This window comes from Microcaecilia unicolor, chromosome 2 (assembly GCF_901765095.1).
Source record: "Microcaecilia unicolor chromosome 2, aMicUni1.1, whole genome shotgun sequence".
NCBI lineage: Eukaryota > Metazoa > Chordata > Amphibia > Gymnophiona > Siphonopidae > Microcaecilia > Microcaecilia unicolor.
In genome coordinates, this window is record NC_044032.1 from 236,120,036 (window position 1) to 236,143,232 (window position 23,197).

General features: G+C 44.4%; 1 protein-coding gene across 5 annotated transcripts in view; it reads left to right on the top strand.

Annotated features, from left to right (window-relative positions):
* GLIS3 (GLIS family zinc finger 3) overlaps positions 1 to 23,197 on the top strand; it is a 680,540-nt gene that overhangs the window by 560,935 nt on the left and 96,408 nt on the right. For all 5 annotated transcript variants that reach the window (XM_030193810.1, XM_030193813.1, XM_030193814.1 and 2 more), the window contains exon 7: positions 10,677 to 10,818. In XM_030193810.1, the coding sequence (XP_030049670.1) occupies positions 10,677 to 10,818 (142 nt within the window). The remainder of the gene's footprint in view (positions 1 to 10,676; positions 10,819 to 23,197) is intronic.

A 23,197-nucleotide genomic window follows, 5' to 3' on the forward strand; every position in this document is an offset into this window, starting at 1 on the left:
GCATTCTGCAGAGGGAAATAAGTATTTGATCCCCCACCAACCAGTAAGAGATCTGGCCCCTACAGACCAGGTAGATGCTCCAAATCAACTCGTTACCTGCATGACAGACAGCTGTCGGCAATGGTCACCTGTATGAAAGACACCTGTCCACAGACTCAGTGAATCAGTCAGACTCTAACCTCTACAAAATGGCCAAGAGCAAGGAGCTGTCTAAGGATGTCAGGGACAAGATCATACACCTGCACAAGGCTGGAATGGGCTACAAAACCATCAGTAAGACGCTGGGCGAGAAGGAGACAACTGTTGGTGCCATAGTAAGAAAATGGAAGAAGTACAAAATGACTGTCAATCGACAAAGATCTGGGGCTCCACGCAAAATCTCACCTCGTGGGGTATCCTTGATCATGAGGAAGGTTAGAAATCAGCCTACAACTACAAGGGGGGAACTTGTCAATGATCTCAAGGCAGCTGGGACCACTGTCACCACGAAAACCATTGGTAACACATTACGACATAACGGATTGCAATCCTGCAGTGCCCGCAAGGTCCCCCTGCTCCGGAAGGCACATGTGACGGCCCGTCTGAAGTTTGCCAGTGAACACCTGGATGATGCCGAGAGTGATTGGGAGAAGGTGCTGTGGTCAGATGAGACAAAAATTGAGCTCTTTGGCATGAACTCAACTCGCCGTGTTTGGAGGAAGAGAAATGCTGCCTATGACCCAAAGAACACCGTCCCCACTGTCAAGCATGGAGGTGGAAATGTTATGTTTTGGGGGTGTTTCTCTGCTAAGGGCACAGGACTACTTCACCGCATCAATGGGAGAATGGATGGGGCCATGTACCGTACAATTCTGAGTGACAACCTCCTTCCCTCCGCCAGGGCCTTAAAAATGGGTCGTGGCTGGGTCTTCCAGCACGACAATGACCCAAAACATACAGCCAAGGCAACAAAGGAGTGGCTCAGGAAGAAGCACATTAGGGTCATGGAGTGGCCTAGCCAGTCACCAGACCTTAATCCCATTGAAAACTTATGGAGGGAGCTGAAGCTGCGAGTTGCCAAGCGACAGCCCAGAACTCTTAATGATTTAGAGATGATCTGCAAAGAGGAGTGGACCAAAATTCCTCCTGACATGTGTGCAAACCTCATCATCAACTACAGAAGACATCTGACCGCTGTGCTTGCCAACAAGGGTTTTGCCACCAAGTATTAGGTCTTGTTTGCCAGAGGGATTAAATACTTATTTCCCTCTGCAGAATGCAAATAAATTCATATACTTTCCACAATGTGATTTTCCGGATTTAATTTGTGATGTGCTATCTCTCACTGTTACCAATAACCTACCCTTCAATTATGGGCTGCTCATGTCTTTGTCAGTGGGCAAACTTAAAAAATCAGCAAGGAATCAAATACTTATTTCCACCACTGTAGATAGTTACATAGTTACATAGTAGATGACGGCAGAAAAAGACCTGCATGGTCCATCCAGTCTGCCCAAGACAAACTCATATGTGTATACCTTACCTTGAATTTGTACCTGTCCTTTTCAGGGCACAGACCATATAAGTCTGCCCAGCAGTATTTCCCGCCTCCCATTACCGGCTCTGGTACAGACCATATAAGTTTGGGTTCCTCTTTCCCACATTCATCACTTTGCACTTGCTCAAACTAAACATCATCTGTCATTTGGATTCCCAGCAGGGCCGTGCCAAGGGTCTCTGGTGCCCCCCTGCAGACTATCAGTCTCGCTTCTTCATTAGATGTTTCTCCATTGCTACCTGTCTTTCCTTTAGACTGAAAACTACAGGCCCAGCCAGACCTGACAAAAGGGTCTACCACACCCTTCAATGTCAAGCATATACTAGAAAACTGTAAATTAGCTTACACAGGAAAGCAGTTTAAAAAAATAAACACAATTCCTGCTGTTTCTTATCACTGCTCTCCAGAGAAAGCACTGCCTTTATAAAGAGGCTTTTCAGTGGGACTTAGCCTATTAAAAACTATTAGCATAATTAGGAATGGCCAGCCCTTGTAACTGCAGAGACCTAAGCTTTGATTATGCATGTTCCTGTCTTTGTTACAGTGGGGGGGGGGGGGGGTCTCTTCATCTCATTTACACAGTCTGACCTCCCTGGCTCACTGGGAGCCCAGTCTCTTGGAGACTGCTATACATTGCAAAATAAGATAGCAGATGTAAATTCTCAAAGTGGACATATTCCAAACACTAAAATGAAAATAAAACAATTTTTTTCTACCTTTGTTGGCTGGTGACTTTCTTTTTCTGACCATGCTGGCCCAGTATCTGATTCTGTTGCTGGTATCTGTCCTCTTAACTCTGTTTCCAGGGCTTCCTTTCCACTGTATGTATCCCTCATTGATAAGTCTCTGACTCTAAAGTTTAGCAATTTCATTAAAGCAAAATGTATTTTCACATATCACAAACTCTTCCTATCCAAGCAGAATGTTTTATATAAAAACAAACACACAAAAAAAGCAATCAGATTTTTACTTACCAGCTATTCTACACTATACGTCAGCAAAACTTCCTCTTTGAACCTCAGCCAATTAAATGGATTTTAGCTGTAGCTATGATAATTATGTACACATCATTGCAGTCATGCCCTCCTCTCAGTGTACATGCTCAAAAAACAAAAACTTTGAACCACTTACAGATAACAATTACACTATTTATTTTTTATTTCTCCCCAGTCTCACTTGCACACCTGCCTCCAAACCTGTTCTCTTTAATTTGAATGTTGTTCCAGCTCACCCTGAATGAAAGTTGTTCACACACCAAAGCCATAAATAGCTGCTGGTTGTATTCTTTGAAGCAGCTTTAGCAGAGCAGCCTGTCTGTCTCAGCACTGCTGGCCTATCTTCACTTCCTGATGTGGGAAGGGCAGGGGAGAGAGGAGAATCACAACTTCAGGTAAAAGATTTTGCAAGTGAGTGGCGCCCTCTAGAGGTCAGCGCCCCCCTGCGTTGCTTGCCTTGCTTACCGTGTCAACACGGCCCTGATTCCCACTCTTGTAAGGTCCTCTTGCAATTTTTCACAATTCTTTTTGAATAACTTTGTGTCATCAGCAAATTTAATTGCCTCACTAGTTATTTCCATCTCTAGAACATTTATAAATATGTTGGGGGTTTTTTAAACAGCAGTCCCAGCACAGACCCCTGGGGAAACCCACTATCTACTCTTCTCCATTGAGAATACTGACCATATAACCCTACTCTCTGTTTTAACACAGTGCAGATCAGCTCCAATCTCAAAATGGCTGCTGTGACCTCCAGTGGTAATCATGCAAGATTGCAGCAGAAAGTCTTGGCAGCCATTATGACCACGGACACGGGATGGGCAGAGCGACTGAGGATTGATCGTGCACCAACTCGTTACTAGACCACCAAGACTGTAAAGTAGGCCAAAGGTGGCCTAAGAGGGGGGCAGTGGTGGACTATGTGTGGGCTCGGGGTGATCCTCTTATGATTATGGGGTGAGGAGGAGAGCCACGGGACAGAAAGAAAAGTTTCATTTTCAGCCAAAAATGTTATTGACTGAAACCAAAACAAGGCCAAATTCGTTTTTTCAGGCCGGTTTCAGCACGAAAGCCAAAGCCGAAACTGGTTTGGTTGGTTTCTAGATAGATCTCATGCATATTCATTGTGGAAATCTTACAAATCTGACTGAATTGTGGCCCTTGAAGACTGTGGTTGCCCACCCCTGAGTTAACGAGTACTTTCCAGACACACATAATAAGCAAGTCTTGCTTTTGACTGGGAAGAACTAATACAGATGGGTTTTAAGTGGAATGAATTAAGGTAGGGGTAATTTAAATTGAGATAAGCTGCAAGTAATTCACTTGAGAGCAAAAATCATTCCCCCCCCCCCCCCCCCCCATTTACAAAGCTGTGCTAGCAGCTGGCAGTGTGGTAATGCCGACACGATCCATTCACTTTGAATGAGCTGTGTCAGAATTGCCCATGGCAGCCACTAGCTCGGCTTTGTAAACAGGGGCCTTAATGTGCAATTGGTGAAAGCCCAAAGAGATCAGGATTCTGTCAAGTTGATAATAAAGAACCAGTGACTGGGTTAGATAGGTGAGGGTGGAGGTGGAGCTCTCAGCAGCTTCTTCAGAGGCCAGAGAGGCAAGACAGAGTAGAGGCCTTTTAAAGCTGGTGACTTCTAAAGTTTCACGATCATTTATGATCACATGTCTCACATAGACGTCCAAAGAAGTCTTTAAAACCTGGATAGAAGAAAAATAATCAAGATTAACAAGGCAGCTCTGTTAACCATAGCATAATTCAAAATATACATGGCCATTCTCTCTGCTCTTTCCTACCTGTTCTGTTTTTGAATTCTGACATGTAAAGAAGTGAACACACACACAAAAAAAAAAAAAAAAACAATAAACAAAAGGTAAAGGAACCCCCCTATGTACAGTAAAAGCAAATCCAAGAGTAGGGGTCAACCAAAAAGACCCTCACAGCCGGTTGGGTAATTTATAAATCTTATTCAGCACCACTCATGCAGCAGACCCAACACAGGGCCATGTTTTGACTGGATGTAAAGAATAGAGACAAGTACTGGGAGGGATAGTGTGTACTACAGGGAGAAGAAGCAGGATAGAAGGAAGCTAAACCACAGTTTTGGCCACTACCCAGAAGCTTTGCCAGTGCAGGTCGATATTCAGTACCAGCACCCGTGTAGCTAAGTGACCGAAGTTAGGACAGATATCCAACTATCCAACGCCTTCGCCGAAACGGCCTTCTCCTGTCCATGTTTCAAATGGTTGGTCACAGCCAAAATTCAGTGGCACAGCCTGGTTAACTGGTGCTGCTTGATTTTGGCAACCAGTACAGGAGCCTCTCCTACCCCCTAAAATCTCTTTCAATATCGACCAGAGAAACTAAAGCAAAACACCAGAAAAATAGAAAGAGATGCATTTCCTCCTGTATTGTGCAAAATATAAAGACAGCACATGTCATGGATGGTGTTGGGGGGGGAGGGGTGCAACTAGGGCAATTGCTCTTAGCCTACTGACTGGAGAGGGACCTAAGCTTTCTGGAAGCTGAAGTAGGCATAGCCTGGTAGGAGGGTTTGGGGTCACCTCCCAAATTTCTACACTGGTTCCAATCATGTTAGACATCAGCTCTGGCAGATGTATATTCCAAACTCCAAGTCTAGTATTGAGTCTCTGTGTTCATGTCTTCCCCATATCCACCTTTGCCCAATTGGGTTCATGTGCCAGCATTTGTCCAGCATTGCTCCTCCATGTCCATATGCCCCCTGTGCCCAACATTGTCTCTCTGTGTCCATATATCCCCATCCATGTCCAGCAGTGCTCCTCTGTGTCTCTATACCATCCCCTTACATATCTCCCCTCTTTCTCCACTCCCCAGGTGGTCCAGGATCTCTCTGTCTCTCCCCTCTCTGGCCACACTCCATCCAGTTTCTCTCTATCTCTTTCTTTCTTTCCTTCCTCCCACACTTCCCCCTAGGTACAACATCTCACCCTCCCTCCTACTTTGAGTTCAACATTTCTCCCTCTCTTCCTTCTATCCTTATGGTTCTAGTATCCCTCTCTCCCTTCCCCCTCCCTCTTGCGAGTCTAACATCTCTGCATCTTCTTTCTGTCTTCATCCCCTGCCTAGAGTACTTTAAACTTTATCAGTGCTGGCAGCAACTCACAGGCCAGCTACAGGGCCTTCCCTTTGCCACATCCTGCTTCTTATGATGCAGCTTCCTCTTTACACTTAGGCAGGATGTGGTAGAGGGGGAAGGCTCAGAGCTGAGCTGTACGAGTAACTGCTGGCACTGATAAAGTAAGTTGGAAGAACCGGGGGGGGGGGGGGTGGAGGGATGAAGAAGATAGGAAGAGGTGCTGGACCTATGGGAGGGGTAAGAGAAGGGAGAGAGGGATGTTGGACCATGTTGGGGTTCACCACTTCTGGGTGGGCTACACTGCTTTATAGGACCACTGTACTATGTCCATGAAAGTCTTCTCTATATACCTGTGTGTCTGTCTCTGCTCCTCCAAAACTACCACTCCAGCTTCTAGAGATTGGACTCATTCGCTATCAACCTGGAGCTTTATACATACTACCTCCATCTCATTGCTTTATGCATCTTAATATTGTCAAGTTGCAAATCATTTAAAGGTGCTAAGGGAGTGGGGTTGCTTTCTCTAATGAAAGTCTTTTCAATTTATTTGATCTGTATTATGCTACTTTAGTGACTATTAATGGAATGACATTAAGGGGCTCATTTTCAAAAGAGAAAAACATCTAAAAAAATGGCATAAAGTTACATTTGGATGTTTTTCTATGAAAAACGTCCAAATCGAGATTTTCGTAAGTCAGATTTAAAATGTTTTTCTCTGCAGTGCATCCATATCACAAGGGGGCATGCAAGGGTGGGATTTGGGTGTTCCCAAAACTTTGACATTTTTCTGCCATAATGGAACAAAGCAAAAACATCCAGGGCTAAAAGTTAGACATGTTGGTCTAGACCTGTTTCAGTCATGTCTAAGTTACAAAACGTTGCCCTAAATGACAAGATGACCGCTGGAGGGATTAAAGCATGACTCCCCTTACTCGCCCAGTGGTCACTGGCCTCCTCCCACCCCCGAAAAATGTGAAAGAAACAGTACATACCTGCCTCTATGACAGGTTCAGATGCTATGGCCAGTCCTATTAAAGCAGCAAGCAGGTCCCTAGAGTAGCCTAGTGGTCGGTGCAGAGGACTATAGAGAAGGGGACCCAGGCCCATATCCCACTCTAAGTGGTACACTTGTGGTGGAAAGTGTGAGCTCTCCAAAACCCACCAAAAACCTACTGTATCTACATATAGGTGACACCTGCAGGCATAGGGGCAATTGTTGTGGTTTACAGTTGGGTACAGTAGATTTTTGGCGGGTTTTGGAGGCCTCAATATACGATAGAAGGGAGAAATGGTGAGATGGGTACCTGGGACCTTTTATGTGACGTCCACTGCAGTACCATCTAGGATGCCCCACAGCTCTACTGGGTGCTGGGATATCTCTATGGCCAGAATGCTAAGAATGCTAGCCAACCCCCCCCCCCCCCCCCCCCCCCCCATTCGTCACAATGGCTTGTTTTTGTGAGATTTTCCCTTGGACTTTTTTTTATTTCTTTTCAAAAATGGTCCTAAAAGATAGATGCACTGAGCAGAAAAAAACATCTTACAAACTGTCATTTTCTGGTTTGAAAATGGCCAAGTTCGCTACTGGATTTCTGGATATTTTTTGGGAAAACGTCCAAAATTGGATTTAGATGTCATATTGAAAATGACCCTCCACATCTCTTGCCTTTATATGGCAGTGTGACCCTGTAGCAGTAGTACCACAAGTCTACCACTAGGGATCACTGGTGTCATTTTGAACCCAGTGCTAGTAAGAGTAACAGTGACTGGGGATTACTCCTGCCCTGACCCTACTAAACCCAAAAGATATTGCAAGATAGACCCAGGGAAGCTATGGGAGGTTGATGGGGCTCTTGGTGATTGGAAAGAACTTCTGGTTGGGGAATATAAGTGTGGGGAGGCATCAGGGGAACGTGGAATGGTAACTCCTGATTTTGAATGCTGGCCCATTTAAAAAGCAGCCCAGGAGCATCAAGCTGTGGCTTAGTACCAGATGCTCCGGGGTGCTCTGAATAGCTCAGTTTGTGAGGTTCATTGCAAGCTGTGTCGTTCATATACCATAGGAGTGATTAACCTGCTTTACTGAGATATCACAGGTTAGGCACGTCCACAAGAAATTAAGGTACAGTAAAAGCCTGACCTTTACACCACCTTAATAAATACCCCCATCTCTCTTATCTCCCAAGCTTTAAGTTACAAAATATCCAAGGAAAGTAATTCACACAAATTTTGTTCACTCACTTGCAGAGGCAGCTTCTGCTCTCATTGGTCCCTCAGAAACTCAAGTTTAAATAAAGTTCTATGCCTACAACAAAGTCTGTCAGCCATTGCAGTAGTAGTTACAATTTCTAAAGGGTTAAACCTCGTCTCATCTCTTCTTCTCGTTTAAGATCAATGTGCAAGCCACTGGCCAAAAAATACCTCCCCCGCCCGATATTTAGCAGGCAACAGTCAGTGGTTTTTTTAAAAGCTTACTGTCATTGGTTAAATTAGCCCCTAATATTCAGTGCCGAGCCATGTCCAGGGTAAGTTTGGGTGGGTAGGCTGCAGGAGCCTATGCAGGCCCTGACAATATTCAGCCAGGCCCGCACAAGAGTTATGTGGGCCCCGGCTGAATATCGGCTGGGACCCACATAACTGATTTAAAGAAAAATAAAACCTTCCAGAGCCGCCTCCCAGCCTCTCTAATACTCCCTTCCCTCCTATCTCCCACCACAATTTCCTAAGACCCTCCCCTCCCCCGAATAAGCCCCCACCCCTCCGGATGTCTAGATGAGCCCCTAATTATCTCTCTGTTGGTCCAGCGGGGGTCTTTGGGGGCAGAAGCGCAGCCCTCCATTTTTACCCCCTTGCAGTTGCCTTTCAAAATAGCTGCCACGAGAGGTCACAACAGCCATTTTGAAAGGCAGCTGCAAGGGAGAAGGAATGAGGGGGCTGTGCTTCTGCCCTGGAAGACCACCACTGGACCACCAGGGAGACAGGTAGGCCTAGGGGGACCTACCTAGACATCAGGAGGGGGTTGGGGTGGGGGCTGGGGGAACTTAGGAAATCATGGCAGGGGGGTAGGATGGAGGGGGTATTAGAGAGGCCAGGAGGGGGATTGGGAGGGTTTTATTTATTCAATGCTGGCACCTACATAACTAAGCAGCCTAATGTTGGACGGTGCCGCCCCTGACTTGCCCCCTTTTTGGTTGGGCGGTCTGTGAGGATATTCAGCAACACTCTCTGGTTAAGTGCTGCTGAATATCCCCACTTAAGTGGCAGGAAGTGATTTAAGCAAGCAGGAGGGCCTTTACAAGTTCGGGCTCATTCGACTAGAGCACAGGCTTCTTCGCTGGCGGAGGCCTGTTTGGTGTCTTTGGAGGACATTTGCAAAGTGGCCACATGGGCGTCGGTTCAAACTTTCGCTAAACATTATCGCGTGGATGTGGCAGCACGCTAGGACGCAGTTTTTGGTGAGTCGGTTATCACAGCAGGGTTGGGGATTTCCCACCCTACTTTGGGACTGCTTTGGTACATCCCACAAGTCTCTGGATTGATCTGTGGGATGCTATGGAAGGTAAAATTAGTCCTTACCTGATAATTTTCTTTCCATTAGTCCCAACAGATCAATCCAAAGGCCCACCCAGTTTTGCTTATTTGCTGCTGTTCGGTTTGTTGTGAGTTCTATAAGGATTCCTTTGTTAGCACTGTTTAATTGTTTTACTGTTTAAGGTTCTTCCGCACACAAGGTTGCAGTTCTAAATTGTGCTTCTGAAGAGGCAGGAGAGTGATTTTTGGTGTTTCGATGTTCCTTTCCAGTGCTTTTGTATTGTTCATACTGAGGTGTAAGTGGCTGCACAGGACCACATACAACAAGCCTCTGGCATAATCTGATGCAATAATCTGATACAATAACCTGATACAATCAATGGTACTAAGCTAGGTGGACTACTGTAATGGAATCTACGCGGGATGCAAAGAACAAACACTAAAGAAACTTCAGACCGCTCAAAACACGGCAGCTAGACTTATCATCTGAAAAACGCGATTTGAAAGCGTAAAACCCCTCCTCGAAAAACTACATTGGCTCCCAATCAAAGAACGCATTGCCTTCAAAATCTGCACTATGGTTCACAAAATTATGTACAGCAAAGCCCCGGGATACATGACAGACCTGATCGACTTACCAACTAGAAACACATCCGGATCAACACGAACGTACCTAAATCTGCACTACTACTGCAAAGGACTCAAATACAAATCTACCTACGCATCCAATTTCTCCTACATAAGCACACAACTGTGGAATACATTACCAAAAGCCTTGAAAACTACGTATGACCACCTAAACTTCCGGAAATCACTAAAAACTAGCATAAACCTAACAAAAATGCCGATTTCTACAACACACTAAAGGACATAACACAACACTTCCATTGTATGATTCCCTAATGTGGCTGTGCCACGTGAACTTTATCTTACCACTACATCACTTTGTATTTGTTTACACCGGAGTCTGCAAACGCCGCTCCAGCACTGTGTAAGCCACATTGAGCCTACAATTAGGTGGGAAAATGTGGGATACAAATGTAACAAATAAATAAATAACTCACAAGTCTCTGGATTGATCTGTTGGGACTAATGGAAAGAAAATTATCAGGTAAGGACTAATTTTACCTTTGAAAGCTGTCCTGAAGAATGTACTAAAATATGCCTGTCTAAATATATACATGCATATATTTGCATACTTTTTCATACAAAATTTAACTCACTCTGAATTGATAATCAGTTGATTTGGGTAAGCTATTAGTGACTTTGCTTAAGTTTTGCAAATGTACCTTCTGAAGAACAATAATGCATACAGAAATGATAAAAACGTACAAATACTAGCCTATTTGTAACCCTGTTTGTACATTAGTACCTCGAGCCCTTTGCTTTAATATATTTTCTTTTTATTTTGGCATTTTGACTGTAATATCAGTAAGGTATTGTGTTCACAAGGTAATGGTTTTCCTGCTGCTTCTTACATTGCAGTTGCGATCCAGCATGGAGATGGATGGGGGCATCCTTACTGACTGCCTCACCATCCAGCCTCTACAACCTGCTTCCTCACCCCAAGATGGTGGAGACAGTAACATAGGCCGATCTCCAGTTTCTGGACATGACATCTACCCAGGTAACCTTACAGAAACGGGGCACAAGACTATTTCAAATATTTGATTGGGGAAGTGTATGAAGACTGAGTAGAAAAAGGGAAAATCTTCTTTGTTACATTCCACTGTGCTGGACAGATAGCTCAGGTACTACCATTTTTTAATATTATATTAAATAAACATTTGTTTAATATTCAGCACATTGGATAATACATTCAAAATTTTCCCAGGTCTCCAAACTATATTCAGTTTTTTGAGCAAAATACATGGTAACACCAACCTTTGGTGTCCTTTTACCAAAGGATTGTAGGGCTATCGCCGGCTTGGCACAGGGCAAATCTGTCCTACTGCCAGGCTTACCCAGGAGCCCGGTGGCAGTTCCGCTTTTCCCACGCGTCATTTCTAGCACTAGAAATTACCTTTATATTTTCTAGCGCCGGGTTACTGCCGGAGCCCTCAGCACCTCCTAAATAGGAGGCAGAGAGGGCTCCAGCGGTAAATGGCTGTGCGACAATTTTTTAATTACCACACTGCCATTTACTGGCAGCGGTAAAAGGAGGCCTCGGTGTGCAGCAATCCTATGCGCCAACGCCTCCGTGGACCACCTTTTACCGCCATTTGGTAAAAGGACCCCTTAATGGCTTCAACCCTGCTTACTTTACATTACTGCGTCTTTCATATACATTCATAATTCAGTGATCTTTTTCAAAAGGTATCTAAAATGGAGAGTATCTCTCAAATGTACTTTCTTTCTCTTTCTGGCCATAATCAAATCCACTTTAACACCTCACCTCTTTTAGAGGGTAATGTTATAACAGATAACCAGTCAGGAGGTCAAATAGCCACCTATTATAAGCCCATTTTATAAGGACCTAAAGACCTCATGTGTCTTTATAAAACAACAGCATAAAAATGCTCACAATTATAGCTCAAATAGAGCTCCGTGTATTTACACCAGTTTGGGAGCTGTTGTGAAGTGTACAACTGAAATATGCAGGTAGGTGTGCATTTCATATAAATTTTATACTTCATGCCTCTACCTGCTGTCTGCCCAAAGTCCTCCCCTGTTCATATACATCTGGCATAGTGAGTACATTTTGAGAGCAATTTTATAAGAGGAGTTTTACAAATGTACTGTATATTAGCATATATGCATGGCACTTATGTAGGAGTGAAACAGTAGCCTAGTAGTTAGAGCAACAGATTATGAACCAGAGAGACCAACACCGCAATTCGAATACTGTGTGTAATTCTGGTCACCGCATTTCAAAAAAGATATAGCAGAATTAGAAAAGGTACAGAGAAGGGCAATGAAAACGATAAAGCGGATGGGACGATTTCCCTTTGAGGAAAGCCGAAAGCGGATAGAGCTCTTCAGCTTGGAGACTACTACTACTACTACTTAACATTTCTAGAGCGCTGCCAGGGTTGCGCAGCACTGTACAATTTTAACACAGAAGGACAATCCCTGACCTACCTCCCCTGCGCCTCCAGACCCCCTGCCATGAGACTCCCCTCATTATTAATTCATCCTATGTCTGCATCTTGGGTTGCTACTTTGTAGTTCCACTGCTGCCCTCCCAGAAACCACAGCGCCGACATTACACTATCATCGTAACTTTTACCCTCTTTAGAACTGACACAGCCCCTTTTTACCAAATCACAGACTCTGTCTCTGTAGAATCAGCAGGCTTCAGCTGCAGCATTCACAGCTTGAATCATTGGAGAATTCATAAAGCAAAGTGTCAGAGAATAATTCCAGTACACTGAGCACCTAAATTAAGGCATGAGCATGAAAACCAAAAACAGCCGAACATAAGAACAGAATCTGTTGAGGAAACTAATGTCAGATTGACTTGAAAGTATGCATTCAATTTCGCTCTACATTTAAAGCTAGATTTTCTAACAGGATGCCTATGTGAGAAGTCCAAAAAGGCATCTATTTTATAAAGACAACGTAGGCATCTATTGACTACCTGTATGACTGCAGATGCGCATAAAAAGGATACACATAAAAATAGGTAGACCCTTTCCATGTGTATCCTTTTTATGCCCATCTGCAGTCATACAATTTTATAAAAGCCTTTTTCTGTGTGTAAAACAAACTTTACAAACGGGGAAAACTTATAAAAATACCTCCATGGTAATTCCTAGTGATTGGCAAGCGTAACAGTGCTACTGGAGGTAACATGAAAATTAATAGGTATGTTTATGAAAGCATTAGCAAACAGTATAGCATCTGTTTAATTGACAGCATGACTTACCAAATATATGTTTCATGTTTAGGCTTTATTAGAGCTGTCAGTCTGCTGGCAAGAGTTTGTTTTCTTTGCCTTGGACAGGTACTATTGTTGTGTCATTCCATTGCATTCCTAGAATCAACAAGCGGACAGCATTTGACTCTGACAGCTATACCAGCTCAGTTCAAGAGAAAACATAAGCTATTACCCAGCAGTGTTTATGAGCAGGTAACAGTACCACATGGAATGAAAGAAATTAATAATAATAATAAAAGAGAAAAGAACCAGAAGGGGCAACAGTTGTAGGAAAATAGCAATATTGCAATTTTCAAATTATTTGTGCCAGCAAGAGAGGAAAAATATTCTAAGTTTAGGAGCTTCAGCAGTTTTCCACAGGTACAGGAAACATACCCCACTTCTACAAGGGGTCGTTTTACTTAGCAGCGCTAAAAAGAGGCTGGCGTTACAAAGAGAATGTGGGTTTCCCACACAATCCAGCCACTCTTTAGCACAGCTCTAAAATGGCCAATTTTTTATTTGTACCCAAACCAAAAAAAACAGACATTCAGATACTAAGCGAAAAACTGTATATTTTTTTTTAAAAAACAGGAAAAGGCCTCAGAAGTCTGTGATATGCAATACTTCATACAGCACCCTAGAGACAATCTTTCTATCATTGGCCAAAAAACCTCTACACCATCCTTAAACATCAAAAATTCTTTTTTAATTCTTTTTGTTATTTTTTAAATTTTACTTCTATATATCCTTATCTTTTAAGAATTACACTTATCTTCCATTGAGGCACCTGTTCAAATCTTTGATAAAGAAGGGTAAAAGAGAATATGAAGAAAAACTTGCCGCAGAGACAAAAACTCATAGTAACACCTTTTTCAGGTACATCAGAAGCAGAAAGCCTGTGAGGGAATCCGTGGGACTGTTAGATCACGAAGGGGCAAAAGGGGCATTCAGGGAGGACAAGGCAAGAGCAGAGAGATTGAATTAATTCTTTGCTTCTGTCTTTACGGAAGAAGATATGAGTTTTGGATGACTGGCTTTTGTCTTTAAGGGTTCTCAGATTTCTCCAGTGTAGTTGATGAAGCGCTGCTGGTTATAATAAATATAATTAATCCAATCAACATTTTTATTAATGGTTACCCACCAGAGTATGGACTCAAATCCCGCTGCAATTTGGTTGCGGGCCTTATACTCATCAGGTACCCTCCTTGGCAAACCTATAGCATCCAGGTAGACTGATTCATCGAATGAACCGGGAACTTCTTTCTTTCTCCTGAATTTGTTTCAACTAGGAATAGGTTTGTCACCAGTTTTAATGGCCACAGGCTAATTTCCAAGTTAGTGCATGGCCATTACCATGTGAGTCCTTACCGCCACCTTATTTAGTAGGTTGTAAGAGCTCACTTGCTAATTATATGGTAATCGAGCAGCACGTGGCAATGGCCACACACTAGCTGATTACCGCAGGGCACATCCACTCTCCGCCCCCACACTAGAAAACAATTTCTATTTTCTAGCACAGGAATCTGTGCACACTTATCGCAGAAATACTGTGGGATGCCTCAGGGAACCCTGTGGTAGTGCTCCAATTTTTAACTGTTGCACAAAACTAACCCATTGGAGACATTGTCCCTGAGAGACACAAAGACATCCGGAAAGACACGCTCATCACACACTTATGAAAACACATACACACACACATGAACACTCCACGCAGCCCCTGGACCCTAGTGAGATGCCTTTTACCATGTTTTCTTCATACCCAGTTCATGAACAGACATGCATGAGTTTCCAACTGGAGGAAGGGGAAACACCCCAGTTTGTCATGTGCACCACTGGGTAAGAATGCATGCTCTTCTGAAAGAGGGCACATTTATTTATTTGTTACATTTGTATCCCACATTTTCCCACCTATTTGCAGGCTCAATGTCGCTTACATACTACCGTAAAGGCGTTCGCCAATTCTGGTATGAACAAATACAGTAATATTGTGGTAGAATAAGGTTCGTGTGTACAGACACATTGTCGCGTCTCTCGCGCTTGACGCGCTCTCGAGGACCTTGGCATACCTTCAGGCTTCTTCCCCGGGAGCGCGGGGGTTGTGAGTCCATAGGCCACTACCGTGGAGCGGTAGTGGCAGGCAAAATCACCCTCCAGGTAGAGAGGAAACAAGACTGGACCGGGACTCTGGACTGGAGTTCTACACCGGAACACTCGGAACTGGAACGCACCGGACGGGTGCGCACTGGAGTGGGGCCCACTGGACTGGACACACTGGAGTGGCCCCACTGGACTGGAACATGCAGGAGTGAAACCCGCTGGGCTGGAACACAGCCTCTGAAGGTGGCTAGCGAGGACGGCTAGCTGAGGAGAACACAATCTCTGGAGGTGGCTAGCAAGGACGGCTAGCTGCAGAGGACACAATCTCTGGAGGTGGCTAGCAAGGACGGCTAGCTGCAGAGGACACAATCTTGGGAGGTGGCTAGCAAGGACGGCTAGCTGCAGAGGACACAATCTTTGGAGGTGGCTAGCAAGGACGGCTAGCTGGAGGAACACAGTCTCTGAAGGTGGCTAGCAAGGACGGCTAGCTGAAGGAACACAGTCTCTGAAGGTGGCTAGCAAGGACGGCTAGCTGAAGGAACACAGTCTCTGAAGGTGGCTAGCAAGGGCGGCTAGCTGAAGGAACACAGTCTCTGAAGGTGGCTAGCAAGGACGGCTAGCTGAAGGAACACAGTCTCTGAAGGTGGCTAGCAAGGACGGCTAGCTGAAGGAACACAGTCTCTGAAGGTGGCTAGCAAGGACGGCTAGCTGAAGGAACACAGTCTCTGAAGGTGGCTAGCAAGGACGGCTAGCTGGAGGAACACAGTCTCTGAAGGTGGCTAGCAAGGGCGGCTAGCTGAAGAGGACACAGTCTCTGGAGGTGGCTAGCAAGGACGGCTAGCTGAAGAGGATATAGTCTCTGGAGTTGGCTAGCAAGGGCGGCTAGTCTAACACCAGGAACAAACACAGTCTTGGGATAGTGGCTAGCAAGGGCGGCTAGTCTAACACTAGGAACAAACACAGTCTTGGGATAGTGGCTAGCAAGGGCGGCTAGTCTAACACTAGGAACAAACACAGTCTTGGGATAGTGGCTAGCAAGGGCGGCTAGTCTAACACTAGGAACAAACACAGTCTTGGGATAGTGGCTAGCAAGGGCGGCTAGTCTAACACTAGGGAGAACGCAGAGAACTAGCAGAGCTATGCACAGGCTACAAGCCAGACGGTGCCTAAGCTACTAGTCATGCACTGGAAACAAACACAGAGCACTAGCAAAGCTATACACAGGCTACAAGCCAGACGGTGCCTAAGCTAACTAGTCATGCACTGGAAACAAACACAGAGCACTAGCAGAGCTATGCACAGGCTACAAGCCACACGGTGTCTAAGCTAGCTAGTCTAAACAAACATAGAACACTAGCAAAGCTATACACAGGCTACAAGCCACACGGTGCCTAAGCTAGCTAGTCTAAACAAACATAGAAACTCACACAGAGCAAACACTGAAACTGTGTACAGAGCACTCTATACACCAGGACCTTTAGATGAGATGCAAAGGCCAGGACTGTAGTCTCCAAGTGATTAATAAAGCCCTTCAACACCAGAGCCACAGCTGCAGCAATTATCTTGCAACCAAACAGAGGCTTGACACACAGAGCAGTCATCCCATAGAAAGGAACAGCGGGAGCCATCTTGGATACTGGCAGAGAGGAAGAGGCGGCAGCCATCTTGGAAGAGGCATAGCCCACACAGGTGAGGTTCAGTAGGGCAATCAGCACACAGAGCCAGAGAGAACCTAGGACAGACACAGACACAGAGACAAGCAGAAGCCAGCACAGACACTGACTCCCAGAAACAGGGTAAGTCTGAGGGTTGTCACGGCCACGGACGGGACACATTAGGGAATCATAGAGAGGAAGAGAATCGTAGAGAGGACAAGTTATTATATGTCCATTACGAGCTTTGGTTTCCTTGTGTTGCAGGATACAGGCATTTAAGTTGGGTTGGTAGGGTTAGTTTTTAATGATTTCCAGAAGATTAGGTGATCATAAATTGTTTTCACGGCTTTTGGTAATGCGTTCCATAGTTGTGTGCTTATGTAGGAAAAGCTGGATGCATAGGTTGATTTGTATTTGAGTCCTTTGCAGCTTGGGTAGTGGAGATTTAGGTATGTTTGTGTTGATCCTGTTGTGTTTCTGGTTGGTAGGTCTATGAGGTCTGTCATGTATCCCGGGGCTTCGCCATAGATAATTTTATGAACCAGGGTGCAGATTTTGAAAGCAATACGTTCTTTGATTGGGAGCCAGTGCAGTTTTTTCTCGGAGGGGTTTGGTGCTTTCAAATCGCGTTTTTCCAGATATAAGCCTGGCTGCCGTGTTTTGAGCAGTCTGAAGTTTCTTTATAATTTGTTCTTTGCATCCCGCATAAATTCCATTGCAGTAGTCTACATGGCTTAGTACCATTGATTGTATCAAGCTGCGAAATGTTTCCCTCGGGAAGAATGGTTTCACGCGTTTGAGTTTCCACATTGAGTGGAACATTTTCTTTGTAGATTTCACTTGGTTCTCTAGTGTGAGGTTACGGTCGATTGTAACACTGATAATTTTCAAGCTGTCTGAGATAGGGAGGGTATAATCTGGGGTGTTTATGTTTGTGGGTTTGTTCATATTGTATTGGGATGAGAGGATGAGACAGTGTGTTTTTTCTGTGTTGAGTTTTAATTGAAATGCGTTTGCCCATGAGTCCATAATATTCAAGCTGAGCTTGATTTCGTTGGTGATTTCTGTCAGATTACATTTGTAAGGAATGTATATTGTGACATCGTTTGCATAGATGAAAAGGTTAAGGCCTTGGTTGGATAAGGATTTGGCTAGTGGGGTCATCATTAGGTTGAAAAGGATTGGTGATAGTGGTGATCCTTGAGGTACTCCGCATTCTGCTTTCCACGGTGGTGATATGTTTGAGCTTGATTTCACTTGATATGTTCTAGTGGTTAGGAAACCCTTGATCCAACTAAGTATGTGTCCGCCAATCCCGAAGTAATCTAGGAGAGTTATAGTAGTATTGGATGGTTTACCATGTCGAACGCACTGGACATGTCGAATTGGAGGAGAAGTATGCTTTTGCCTGTTGCTATTTCCTGCTTGAATTTGGCTAGGAGGGTAATTAGTACTGTATAAGTAAGTTGTTTGGCTACCATGCTTTCCATCAGTTTGACCACCAGTGGGATTGATACTACTGGGCGGTAGTTAGTGATTTTGTTAGATTTTTTCTTGGGATCTTTTGGTATTGGGGTGAGTAGGATGTTGCCATTTTCCTTAGGGAAGAGACCTTGTTGAAGCATGTAGTTTAAGTGGGATGTAAGGTCTGCTATGAAGTGGTGGGGGGCGGATTTTATTAGGTAGCTGGGGCAGGGGCGTAGCTACGGGTGGGCCTGGGTGGGCCCAGGCCCACCCAATTTCAGCCCAGGCCCGCCCAGCGCCAGCGCCAGCCACCATTGCCGGCCACTGCTGCTTTTCCTGTTGAGCAGCAGGGCCGGCGCTACAAAAAGAAGAAGCACTAACGGCGCTAAGGACGAGAAATGTTTTAAAAAAAAAAAAGCGCGGCACCAGCAGGCACTGTCTCGGCAGCCTTGAGGCATTGGCTGCTGAGGCATTGGCTGCTGGCTCGCAGGCTCCTCCCGTCTGAGAAAGAGGGAAACATGGAAGGATGGGGAGAATGAGGGAAAACATGGAAGGATGGGGAGAAAGAGGGAAAACAGATGGAAGGATGGCAGAGAATGAGGGAAAACATGGAAGGATGGGGAGAAAGAGGGAAAACTTGGAAGGATGGGGAGAAAAGAGGGAAAACAGATGGAAGGATGGCAGAGAATGAGGGAAAACATGGAAGGATGGGGAGAAAAGATAGAAAACAGATGGAAGGATGGGGAGAGAAAGAGGGAAAACGGATGGATGGGAAGAGAGACTCTGGATGGAAGGATGGGGAGAGAAAGGGGAGAGACTGGAAGGATGCAGAGAAAGGTGAGAGACTGGAAGGATGTGGAGAGAGAAGGGACACTGAACAGAAAAGGGTAGAGTGATACAGAGACACTGGTTAGAAAGAGGGAGAGAGACATTAGATGGAAGGATCAGGAGAGAGGATAGATGGATGGAAGGATGGGGAGAGAAAGAGGGAAGACGCTGGATGGAAGGGTAGGGAGAAAGAGGTGACACTGGACGGAAGGATGCAGAAAGAAAGAGGGGAGACTACTGGAAGGATGGGGAGAGAGAGGGGAGACTGGAAGGATGGGGAGAGAAAGAAGAGAGCTGCTGGATGGAAAAGGAAAGTAGTGAAAGACTGGAGAATAAGAGGAAGGGGCATGGGGAGAACAAGGGTGAGAAAAAGATGAAAAGCCATAAGTAGATGAAGGAAATTAAAGAATGGATAGTAAGAATGAATTAAATCAGGACAGAGAGAGAGAGGCAGAAAAATATTGAAGAAAGCAAAGAAAAAGGAGAGAAAAATGAGAAATGGCCAGGAAACCGTGGCAGAAGAGTTAAGCGAAAACGAAGGAAAGCAGAATCTAGAGACTGGGAGCGACACAATGAGAAAAAGTAAATGGCCATACAAGAAAGGTAAAGAAAATAATTTTATTTTTAATTTAGGATAAAGTAATATGGTACCTGTGTTAATGAAGTTTCAGGGACTAATACTTCCTTCCTTAGGTCAGGCGAGGATACCGTAACAACATTATACTGACCTGAGGCAGGAGGTTTTGGCCTCTGAAAGCTCATTGAAAAGGGTGTTAGGCTATTAAATAAATTTTCTGAAATCTGATGCACTGAAAAGCAGCACTTTACCCTGTGTGACAAATGCATCTGATTAGCGTGACTAAATTTTGCTGGGGGAGGGGGGTAGAGAGAAAATTTTGTGCCCACCCACTTTGGGTTCAGGCCCATCCAAAATTGGCAGTCTGGCTACGCCACTGAGCTGGGGCAGGTATCCAATTTACAGTGAGAGTTGGAGAACCTATTAATCGCCTGGGTGACTGTTTCCGCTGTGCGGAGAGCAAAGTTTGACCAGATTTGGTCTGCTGGGTATTCACCAGGGGTTGGGTCCAAGCCAGCGATGAAATTTTCGATATCGGTGTTGTCCTGAGGTAGTGTGTTACTTAGGTTTGCAATTTTTTCATTGAAGTATTTAGCAAGGTTGTCTGCAGATGGGATGTCTGTATTGGTTGTGGTGACCAAGGTGATGTCTAGTAGTTTGTTCACAAGTTGGTATAATTTCTTCGTGTCTTTGTAATCTGGCCCTATTTTAGTTTTATAGTATGACCTTTTGGTCTGTCGTATTGTGTATTTGTATTTTCTTTATGATCCCCCAGATTCTATAAAGGTTGCTCAAATTTGGGCATGATCGTGAGTTGCGCAGGCAACTATATTAATGAGCCACTAACACTCAAGAATTGGCTGCTAGCAATCAATTACTGGTGTTAATTGGCACTAATTTGGAGTTGTGCATGCAACTGCCTATGTGCGATTCTATAAAGAACCATGCCTAAGTCTTCTCGCGTGCAGTCAAAAAGGGGGCATGGCCATGGGAAGGGCATGGTGGGTCACGTGTATTCCAAAGAGTTATGCACAGTGTTACTGAATTTGTGGATTGTGAGCTGAAATTGAGTATCAGGATTTACAAAAGGTTTCAGTTGGTTAAAGTCCTCACATTCAAAGTTGGGTACTGGAATCCATGGCACTAATTAGATTTAATAAGGACCTATGTGTGTAAAATTAGGCACGGGTTCCACGCCTAAAATTTACATGCGGCCCGAAAAAGGGGGTGCAGAAAAGGGAGGGGCATGGGCATTTTAGGGCAGATCGGTGTGTGGTTTTGAGTTATGCGTCTAATTGTAGAATAATGGTGCTCCGTGTGTAAATTTAGGTGTGAGCATTTCATTGGTGCAATTGGTGGCACCTAAATATACACGTGACCTCTCCACATAAGCATTAATTCTATAAGCCATGCTGAACTTTAGGTGTGGCTTATAGGATGCCGCTTAAGGGGGGGGTGGCACCAATTTTTTTAGATGCCATACATTGACTCTAGCCCAGTACGCACTAGTTATGATATTGATCCTGAAATGAAAAAAAAGTAACAAAACAAATTCCCCTAAACAACACAGGAAACTAAACAAATGAAAATGTTTTGGCCTCATACCCCACCTCTAAACCCACACTTGCTTTACCCCTATAATGCAAAAAAAAATACAAATAAAGAAAAAGAAAACCAAGCTGCTCTGGTGTTCCATACCAAGGTATGATGTAATGGCCTTCAGTCAAAGCAAGAAATTTGGGTTTTAATCAAGACCACAAATTCCAACGTGCAGAGAATTTTTCCATCTCGTAATCACAAAAGCATGAAGAATGTCTGATATGTTCATCTGCCGTTTTTAATCAATTGTGCTAGCTGCCGGTCAATAGAAATAGAGAGAGTTAAAAAGCCATCTGCCGGGAATGAATGCAGCCATGACCTTCTAAGTAACACTGAGGGGGTTAAGTAATGAACCTCTACCAGTAGGTAGCTTTATTGAGGCACAGCAGGATCAACATTATTGCACTGCATACCACAGGATGGGTATAATCTTATTGTGTTACTTATGTACCATTTTGTACCTTGTTCCATATAAAGAAGTACATTGAGTAAAAGCATTTAGGGCCTCTCTGTCAGAACATGCCAGCAATAGTAATTACACTTTTTCAGTGAATTAGCAGATGCGCAGCCTTAATGGAAGCTTGGCTATTTGACCAAGAGACAAACAAGCTTTACGCTTTTTTTTTTAACCAGAAAGCATCATTCTTTCAAGTGTTCAGGAACTGAAACAGACATGTTGGACTCTTTATGTAAAGCTCTAGTACTCTGTCTATTAATGGAGCTTTCAGAGAACTTTTAATGTGCATAAATTCTGTTTTGTTCTTTGGATGTGAGAGCTGGGAAGCAAAACTGACAACCTGAGAGCCGAATGACACCACTATAATTGAAGTTAGGCGCTATGAAGTTTTTAATTTTGGTTCCTCTGACAACCCATCAGAACAAAACTAAATAAGGTATTGAATATAAATAAAATGGGTTGACTTCTTAGCAGCATATCATGAATGTAGATTTTTCCGATAGCATTTCAGTTATTGCTTCAAATTTCTCCCTTTGTATCTTATAAATCTTTAATTATTTATTCTTACCACTTTTTTAATATAGCATCTGTAGGGCTTTATTAACTAAGTTGCAGTAAGCATTAGTACATGCTTACCACAGCTTAAACGGGATGCACTGAGGCCAGGGGTAGCCCAAGGCAAGATGCCAACTGAGACAGGGATGAGATTCTGCCCGCCCCAGGCCATGTTCTGGCATCCCCCCTGCCTTTCTCCACCCCTTTCCCGGTGTAACAGGCCACATTAACCCCCTGCCCAGACTATACCCGGGGTTAAAGTGGCCCAGGCCAGAGTATACCCCAGGGGATAAACTGGCCTAAAGGCCAGACTATATCCCCCTAGGCCAGAATATACCCCGGAGTTTACTCTGGCCTAGGCCACAATATACCCTGGAGTTTACTCTGGCCTAGGCCAGAATATACCCCTCCAGGGCAGAATAGAATATACCCCTCCAGGGCAGAATTCACCAGACTATACCCCCCCCCCCCCCCCCCCGGGGTTTACTCTGGCCTAGGCCAGAATATTCCCCTCCATGGCAGAATAGAATATACCCCTCCAGGGCAGAATAGAATATACCCCTCCAGGGAAGAATACACTATCTATGCCTAGGGGGATAAAGTAGCCTAGGCCAGAATATACCCCCCCCCAGGGAAGAATATACCCATTTTTGCCTTGGGGTATATCCTGCCCTAGGGGGTACAGCCTAGGCCAATTTATACCTAGTAACATAATGTTTAATTAATTTGACTGTTCATGGAAAAGAATCCCTCTGTTTGCTCGATATGGCTTAGCTGTTTGTCTGAACTGGGTCTTGGCATTTAGACGTTTCTCTGGAGATAGATCGTAGATCCACAGGGGGTACTTTTGTTGTGCTGCAGTGTAGAATGTCAAAAGTTGGTTATACAGTTGGTCTTCCATGGTTGTCAACA